Source organism: Dioscorea cayenensis, chromosome 9 (genome assembly GCF_009730915.1).
Source record: "Dioscorea cayenensis subsp. rotundata cultivar TDr96_F1 chromosome 9, TDr96_F1_v2_PseudoChromosome.rev07_lg8_w22 25.fasta, whole genome shotgun sequence".
Taxonomy (NCBI): Eukaryota; Viridiplantae; Streptophyta; class Magnoliopsida; order Dioscoreales; family Dioscoreaceae; genus Dioscorea; species Dioscorea cayenensis.
Window position 1 is genome coordinate 4,876,776 of NC_052479.1, and position 9,778 is coordinate 4,886,553.

General features: G+C 34.7%; 1 protein-coding gene across 1 annotated transcript; it reads left to right on the forward strand.

The window, feature by feature from the left end:
- Positions 1–3,169: 3,169 nt before the first annotated feature.
- LOC120268424 (subtilisin-like protease) lies at positions 3,170–7,965 on the forward strand. Its single transcript, XM_039275843.1, has 2 exons — positions 3,170–3,288; positions 5,766–7,965. The coding sequence occupies exons 1-2, from the start codon at positions 3,170–3,172 to the stop codon at positions 7,963–7,965; spliced, it is 2,319 nt and encodes a 772-aa protein (XP_039131777.1).
- The last annotated feature ends 1,813 nt before the right edge of the window (positions 7,966–9,778 follow it).

The window sequence follows — 9,778 nt, forward strand, 5'->3', positions numbered from 1 at the left end:
GAAATAACATCAAACAACCATGCAATGAATCCAAGACAACTAGAAGAAATATATTAATGCCAATAAAGAATTCACAAGTATGATTAGAGGTACATCAACATGCGATTCCCCTCAAATTGGGGTCCTCTAATAGGTATACAAGTATCACTGAATGAATAATAACAATCCCAAGGAAAAGAATAGTAAAAGAATTCCTAAACTAACTCCCTCCAATAGGTCACCGATGGTTGAGGTTGAGAAGATCTCAAGGTCGTTAAGAAAACACCAAATCTCTTCAAACATTATCCACTAACAATACATGATAAATCCTCCTTGAGAAATTCACCGGAATCCTTTGAATTGATGATGAAACTTGTCTCTAGGCGCTTAGGTCTATGAATTCCGACTGCCTCTCCCGAATTTGGCAAAAGAATCCCCCATTCATTGTGAAACCTAGGGTTATTTATAACATGAGTGTGCCACTGTCTCACCACGCATGTTGTGAAGGCTGTGGTGTGTAAGTTTAGTAGCTTGGGCCATAAGTCGGGTCTTGGCACAGTCTGTCTCGGCATTGTGTGAATGAGCCACGGGATGTGGGAGCTCATCAATAGTAGCAACCTTGGCTTTGTCCACCTCAATTCCCTTTCTCAAAATACTGTGCCCAAAACAATGCCTTCCTGAACCATGAAGTGACATATCTCCCAACTAAGTACAAGATTAGTCTCTTCGCATCTTGCCATTACTCACTCTAAATTCTTGAGACAGATATCAAAGGAGACATTAAATAATGAAAAATCATCCATAAACACCTCCATGGTATCATCCACCATGTCCTCGAAGATGGCCAACATGCATCTCTGAAAATTGGTTGGTGCGTTGCATAACCCAAAGAGCATGCGTCGACATACAAAAGTGCCATACGAACAAGTGAACGTGGTCTTCTCTTGATCTGTTGGAGCAATAAGAATCTAAAATATACCCAGAGAATTTATCCAAGAAGCAGTAATAAGAGTGTCCGGCCAACCATTTAAGAATTTGGTCTATGAATGGTAAAGGGAAATGGTCCTTTTTGGTGGCGTCATTTAGCTTCATGTAGTCAATACATACTCACCAACCTGTGATTTTTCTGGTGGGTATAAGTTCATTCTTCTCATTGGTTATCACTGTCATCCCACATTTCTTCGGTACTACCTGCACCAAGCTCACCCATGCACTATATGAAATTGGATAAATGATGCCGACATCCAAGAGCTTCATCAGCTCTACCTTTACCACATCTTTTATGTTTAGATTCAATCTTCACTGTAGTATAATATATGGTTTGTGATCATCCTCCATCAAAATCTTATCATTACAGAATGATGGACTGATTCCTCTGATATCGGATATCTTCCAAGAAATAGCCCTCTTATGCTTTTGCAAGACTCCTAACAGCTTCTTTTTTTTTTTTGCTCAACAGCTATATTGGTAGAAATGATCACTGGAAGTTTTGATCCTTCTTCTAGAAAGGCATACTCTAGAGGCTCTGGCAAAGTCTTCAATTCTAAGTCTGGTGGCTCCCCAACAGATGGCCTGAGTGTACTATCCATGCTCAGAGTAGCCTCATCCATGCTTTTCTCTTTATCGTAAGTCTGATCATCCTCCGCTTCATCCTCTATTCCATAGACAATGTATTCCGCCTCATATGTATTTCCCAATGGTAAACTGTCAAATTCGTTATGATCTTCCATTACACTGCTCACTGTTTTTTCTTCAAGTCCATTTTCTTGCATGAACTAATCAAAAACTTCTTGCCAAACAGCTTCTTTTTGTTGCTCAACCCTTATGTCACTATAACCATCTTCCCATATGGTCTGTTCATAAAGATCATAGGGCTTTGGAAACACTTCAACTGTAATAATGAGGAGTTGCAAATCATATTCTTGTACTATACAATGTTCAATCCATCTATCGAGCAAATCTAGCACTCTTTTCAACTGACCTATCATACCTTCCATATGGAAATGAATACTCAAAGTACTTTATAGTAATGGATCTCTCGTTTAGGTGCTTCCCAACAACGGTGCCAAAAATTTGGTCACACCATAATTTACGTGTGTATATACTGCAAGTGCACAGATCATCAAGTAATATCTCATGGGTGAGTATGAGGGTTGTATTCCTTAAGAAACGGCGAGATGCTCCTATTACTTCCATTTCACTTAATTAATAGTCTAACGTCTATGTTGATTCTTAAATCTATTCTTACAAACTAATTACTAAAATATAATTGAGGTTCGTGAAGCACAATTGGAAGGAGTTTGATAATCGTATGATGATTCCCTCAACAATTACTTGTAAAATAACATTAAGATGTGACAATTTGATCTAGTATTAGACCAGGGAAATTCAAGGGCCTATTGATCCCAATCTCTTAGTAAACAGGTTTAAAACACTAGGAACTTAAGATGGAATCTCTTCTACCCCAGTCTCCTATGTCTGCCTTAAGTTCAAGAACTCCACTAGAAGAGCTAATCAAACCCTAATCCAGAAATCTAGCTATGCCTAATCTCTTATCGCATGCATAGATCTAACAAGGCATGGGTTTTTTAATGCATGGGAATCTATTCCTCACAACATTAACAAAATAACATCAAAAAAACTCAAGCAATGAATCCAAGACAACTAGAAAAATATATTAATGCCAATAAAGAATTCACAAGTAAGAGCCAAGGTACATCGATATGAAATTCCCCTCAAATTGGGGTCCTCTATTAGGTATAAAAGTATTAGTTAATGAATAATAACAATCCAAAGGAAAAGAATAGCAAAAGAATTTCTAAACTAACTCCCTCCAATAGGTCACCGATTGTTAAGGTTGAGAAGATCCTAAGGTCATCAAGAAAGCACCGAATCTCTTCACACGCTCTCCACTATCAATGCACGATGAATCCTCCTTGAGAAAATCACTAGAATCCGTTGAATTGATGATGAAACTCATCTCCAAGTGCTCAGGTCTCCAAAAATCTGGTTGCCTCTCCCAAATTCGGCAAGAGAATCCCCTCTTCATTGTAAAACTTAGGGGTATTTATAACTTGAGTCTGCCACTGCCTCACCATGCCCGTAATAAAGGCCATGGTGAGTAAGTTTCATTGCTAGGGCCACAAGTCGTATCTTCGCACGATCTGTCTTGATGTTGTGTGAATGGGCCATGGGAGTTATAGTTGGCAATGGATATTGTAGAGGCCATTGTACTTTCTGTGCTATCTTTTGTGGCTCCACACTGGCATGTCTGAGTCATGATGGTGATGGAAGTGGACAACGGCCATGGTTAGATGTCAACATAACCATTCTGAGCCGTGATGGTGCTCTAGTTTAGCAAGTTGATCTATTTTGCTTCACAACGCCCCCATATTCGCTCCTTTAGCCCTAAGATGAAATAAAAGCCCATGATAAATGGGTTTGATTTCTTAAGTTGTGTTTAATGGTGGAAGGAATGTTCTTGGGTATAGTTCCATTTTCCCCCATCATTTTTCCTTAAGAAAATGATTATTTTAACTTCATTCATTGAATGAAAATATTTGAATGTTATTAACCAAATCTTTTATCCATCTATTCTCATTGAATGAAAATATTTGAATGTTTTTAACCAATTCTTTTATCCATCTATTCAATATTATTCTAAAGACTCTGATGCCTAGATAGGTATGGAAATAAATTATTGACTTTTCCCCCTTTTTTGATTCGAACATTTTTAGTTGCCCTATCACTACAAAACATAACATTTCATTTCTCCACATATATCAATATCTATTCTATGATACTATGTTTTTATTTTATTTTCATTTTCACTTTTGTTTTTCAGATCACTAGTGTCATTGTGGGAGAAGGGAAGCCAATTATAGACATGCACCATAGGAAAGCAGAGATGGCTAGGCATTATGATGCCTTTATTGCTTTGCCTAGTTACTGTATAACCTACATTTATTATCACTCAATATTTACACCAAAAAGGACTCATTTTAAGTATTTATTATTGTGTAGGAGGTTATCGCACTCTTGAGGAGGTTTTTGAAGTGATTAGTTGGGCACAATTAGCATACATAACAAACCTGTCATTTGATCTCAATGCTCCACATACATACTCGAAATTATAAAAAGAAGATGATAAACTTACCTTTGTTTTAGATTGGATTGTTGAATGTTGACGGATACTATAACTTACCACTTTTATTCATCGGCCAAGTTCTAGATGAAGACTTCATCAACCCAGCTATACTGCATATCATCGTCTCCACTTTGAATGAAAAGGAACTGCTTGAGAAACTCAAAGCAATATTTATAAAATTTTGAGTACTATTTATTAAATCTTCCACTTTCAACCATTAATATTAATTCTTTGGGATTGGATTATGATTATAGGAATACTCTCCACTTCATGAAAAAGTTGGAACAAAACTAAATTGGTAGCATGAGCACCTTGCATAACGCCAAATCAATGAAATTTCTACTTAGAAAGAAAAATATTAAGAACAACATTATGAATAGTTGTATGCCCTAATTAAATGAAGAAGAAGAAGATCAGCAACAATGTTGCTCTTAAATGAAAAAATCTAAATAGATTAGAGTTGGTTCATCATATGTTATAATTAAATCTTATATATATATATATATGTGTGTGTGTGTGCGTGCAAAACTATTAACCATATCTATCTATCTGCTTCCTAATAATATTTATTTTATTGTAACTTACCTATCAATTTCTCAAAAGAAAGTGAATGCATTAATGTTAATCTGCATTTATTCAAATTCAAAGCAATTTCAATCATTAAAAAATTTTGAGATATCTTATTTTAAAGAAAAAGTTGTCATGTGCTTTGAATTATTTTGGGATTTAACCTCATTAATGACACAAAATATTTTTTGAGAGTCTATGCGGTATGGACTAATACATTTTTCTCAATGAAATTTTGATCAAGCCTAATTAATTATTTTAGTTTTGTGCTATATCTATGCATTATTACGGTTGTGTTATCTTTGTATCTAATTATTGTTTTTTTATTTCCTATTAATCTCTTGCAAAATAGTTTCTTATTAAATTGATTAAAATGTTTTTCATAAAAATAATAATTGACCACTTAGATCCGGATCATTCAATTTTATGATTCAAAGTGATAGTATGCTTCTCTTTTTGTACTTGTGTTCTCTGTTATAATAAATTTGAGGTTTATCTTTTTTTAAAAAAATGGAGGTATAGTATGTTTTGCATTATACAAGTATATAAAAACATGATTTTATATTTATCTCTGATTTAGCATAATACATGTGGTTGATTTATTTTATTTAAAAAAATATGTATCAGTGATTGAGAGATGGATTGTTTAAATGATGAGAAATGGCCAAAAGAGTAAGCACTAATTGCATCAATCAAGAGAACGTGGCACTTATTAAGGCACATGCCTTTGGAATGGTTTGTCCTTGTACCCAAACTAGTAGATTTAATTGCCAAGAATAGAGGCTTGAAGATATAAATACATTACCTACTGAAACTTGGATTCCAAACTCATTCTATTATGCCTAATTAAATATATTATTATAATCGAGTATGTAATAATTGTGTATTCAGTTGATAATGTATTTTGGCATGGAAGTAGATTATTTTATTCACTCTTCTAAACATTTGCTATATAAATAGGGATACTCTAGTTTGGACTAAGACAAGAACTTTTAATACTTCTCATGGAGAGATATATAGTTTCTTCTTTAATTTTCTCATTTTTATTCTTTACTTTCTTCCCATGCTTTAGTTATTGTCTTCGTCCACTGTCTTCTGTGGTAGGCAAAAGTGGCAGGCTTCAGACCTACATTGTTCATGTACAAAGGCCGAGGAATGATGAGCTTCTTAGCAATGAAGATGTTGAGGATTGGCATCGATCCTTCTTGCCAAATACCACTCTCGACACTGGTGAGCCACGGTTGGTTTACTCATATTGTTATGCGATGAGTGGATTTGCTGCGAGATTGACTGTTGAAGAGGTGAAAGCCCTAGAGCCCATGGAAGGATTCTTAAGGGCATGGCCCTCCAAAAAGGTTTCATTCTTCACAACCTACACTCCAGGTTTCTTGGGGCTAAGCCGCTGGGATGGTCTTTGGGTTGGTTCAAATATGGGTGCTGGAGTGATCATTGGTGTGGTTGACACCGGCATTACTCCTAGCCATGCTTCTTTCATGGATGATACCTCAATGCCACCTCCACCGACCAAATGGAAAGGTACCTGTGGTTTCAACAATAAAACATTATGCAATAACAAGCTCATTGGTGCATTTGCATCTCGTGGCACACCAGTGGATTCTAAACGTAATGGGCATGGAACACATGTTGCGGGCATTGCTGCTGGGAATTTTGTGGCTAATGCTAGTGTTCTTGGACTTGCAACGGGCACTGCCTCTGGTACTGCACCTAAAGCTCACCTTGCTATGTATAAGGTATCTACTACTGGTGCACTAGTGGCATCGATCGATAGAGCCATTCAAGATGGAGTGGACATTCTTTCAATTTCTCTTGGCAATAGAGCACCCTCTATATTCAATGATGATGATTATGCAATTGCAACATTTGCTGCTATTAGGAAGAATATATTTGTATGTATGGCAGCAGCTAACTCAGGTCCCTATCCAGAAACAATAATTCATGGGGCACCGTGGCAAATGACAGTTGGAGCAAGCAGTCATGACAGAAGAATAATTTCTACTGTGAGACTTGGAAATGGTGTCGAACTAGAAGGGCAATCAGGATATCAACCGAGCTCTTCCAATAATACCACTGCATCCCTTGTCTTCCCAGGGGGCCAAGGTCAGAATGGCACTTTAGGTTGCAAGAAAGATTCTTTTGATAATGTTGATGTCCAAGGAAAAATAGTGTTGTGCATGATTGTCGTAGGCAGGTTTAGAGACATGAGTATCAATGTCAAAAATGCCGGAGGGGTAGGCATAATAGTGTTGAATTCATTTGTAGAAGGATCTACTACATACTCTGATAATCATGTTATTCCAGCAGTTCACATCAATTATACTGATACAAGAAAGGTAGTGAAGTACTTCAATAACTTTAGCTCGACTGCAACTGCAACTGCAACAATACTATTTAATGGAACCAAATTTGGCGCACGACCATCACCATCGGTTCCTTATTTCTCATCAAGAGGTCCATTCACTTTTAATGGAGGTATACTAAAACCAGATATTCTTGGCCCTGGAGTGAATATTCTGTCAGCATGGCCAGTTAATCCAGGGCCTGATCCAAATATTGGTCCATCGCACTTGCATTTCAATTTCTTAAGCGGGACATCCATGGCCACACCTCATCTTTCTGGAATTGTGGCACTACTCAAGAGTACTCACAAAAACTGGTCTCCAGCAGCCATCAGATCAGCCATCATGACAACAGCTGACAGGTTTGATCTTGATGGAAACCCACTACTTGATGATTATGAATTCCAAAATGTGAGTGCAAATTTTTTTGCAATGGGTTCAGGACAAGTGAATCCAATAGCAGCTAATGACCCGGGTCTTATTTATGATATCACACCAGATAATTATGTCCAATACCTCTGTGGTTTAGGGCTAAATGACACGGCTATTACAGTTATTACTGGCAACCGAGTCCAATGTTCCAATGTTAGTAGCATCCTACCAGAGAACCTAAACTATCCTTCAGTATCAATATATCTAGATCCCGCCACAAATAAGTCTGTAACTCGTGTCCTCACAAATGTGGGGAATGCTGACGAAGTTTACAACATAAAAGTTGAAGAGCCAAAAGGAGTCAGTGTGGTTGTCTCTCCACCCCAACTTAAATTTACCAGTGTTGGCCAGAAGAAGAACATCACTATTCAATTTGAGAGCAAGGGAATGCCTTTAACGAAAGACAATAAGTTGGAAGGACAGCTAATATTGGAATCTCCAAAGCATTTTGTGAGGAGCCCTATTTCTGTTACCATTATATGAGAAATTAAAAAGCCTCCCATGCAATAAGGCCTTATTAATTCTTGTGGTGGTTATGATTCTTGGTATAATTACTCTCTTGTTGCAAAGGAAAAAAAAAACTCTGAAGAATGCATAAAATATATATTTATTTGGAAATAGAATAATTTTATTATTATTATTATTATTATTATTATTATTTATTCATATTTTGAAATTTGTTTATAATGCTTTATTTTTATATTAAGTTGATTGATTATATTAATTATTATATAAAATTAATAACATAGATTGTTATCATATGAGTAAAAAAAAATATCTCAAAAAAATTGCACTATTTGAAACTAAAAATTATTTTAGGGTTTGCCTTAAAAATATAAATGCGGATCGAAGGTTCACTAGGCATGGAGAATCAAGAATCAAATAAACAAAAAACAATAACACCAGAACATTTTCCGGATGACAACCCAAAAAAGATTAGGAATGATTGGCCCTAGGATGGCACTTGGCTACAAGTTTAATGGTCAAGCAATGCTTGTATCATAAAACATCTTGACAGGATCACTCCTAACACTCCTAACATACTTAGGCTACCCACATGATAAACAAACATATAAATGATTTTAAGCATGGTTGTAATAGGTGGAAACGATTTTGAAGGAAAGATGTGTGCATTTATATTTAATCAAATGCTCCAAATGATGGCTTAGGACAAGAGATCCCATTCTTTTTTTGGCCTAAGGCGAAGTCTCCATGGACCTCACAAGTCAGAGATAGATGTGGGAAGAAATGCAAGCCCATAATTTTATTTTATTTACCGGAAGATGTCCTTGAAAATTAAACTTTTTATGTGCTCTTTAATTGCTAGGAATGAAAAAGAACACAACATATCAATGGTAGAGCCCATTAATAATACTCATATTCCAACATCAAATACATATAATAATTATATATAATAAATGAGATATATCATAATCTTTTCCTACTTACTCTCTCTCTTTCTCTCTCGCAATATCTATCTATCTATGCTTTTATTTTTTATTTTTTAAAAAATATTAATTTATTTTACAAATTAATACCTATGTTTTAAAAATAATAGTTTTAAAAAAATTACAAAAATATTATTATTTGATTTGTTGATATTTTATAAATTACTTTATGGAATATATTTTTTTTAAAATACACACACACATAAATAAATAAATAAATATATATATATATATTAGTTTTTGGCTTTTTATAAATTAATTGGTATAATATATTAAATTATATTTCTAGCAGATTTTTTGTAAAAAAAAAACTATTGTTTAGTCTTTTTTTTTATAAAGTAAACTATAAATTAATATATAAATAAAATTTTAAAAAAATTGTAAAAATTTTATTAATTATTTTTTTTTCTTTTACAATTTGACTCCATAACCTATAATTTCTGGATCCGCACCTGATTGTACATATATTAATAGTTTAAAGGTCAACCTCTAGCATTGTCCTTGAATACAAAAAAAAGTAAAAAGTAATTATTTGATTACTCCTTAACCTCTTCTTCTTTACCGAATATATATATATATATATATATTCATATGCTTCATCTCATTTAATTTTGTCCATCCACTTATCAAATATATATAAATAAATATAATTACTATATATCCTGCAATGAATCAACTTCAAGAACACATGCTCTTCTGTTTGCATGCACATCAATAATGATTCAAGGTTTCCGTTTTTATTCATAGACATACATGCTTTTATCAATATGATATCAGGATTGTTTTATTGACTGCGCGCATAGATGTGAAAGTGATATGATAATTTATTCATACTCCTACCAGAAGTA

Coding starts and splice junctions, on each gene's coding strand:
- LOC120268424 (XM_039275843.1), top strand. CDS start 3,170: ATGGGAGTTATAGTTGGCAATGGATATTGTAGAGGCCATTGTACTTTC. Junction 3,289..5,765: donor GGAAGTGGACAACGGCCATG/GTTAGATGTCAA, acceptor CCCATGCTTTAG/TTATTGTCTTCGTCCACTGT.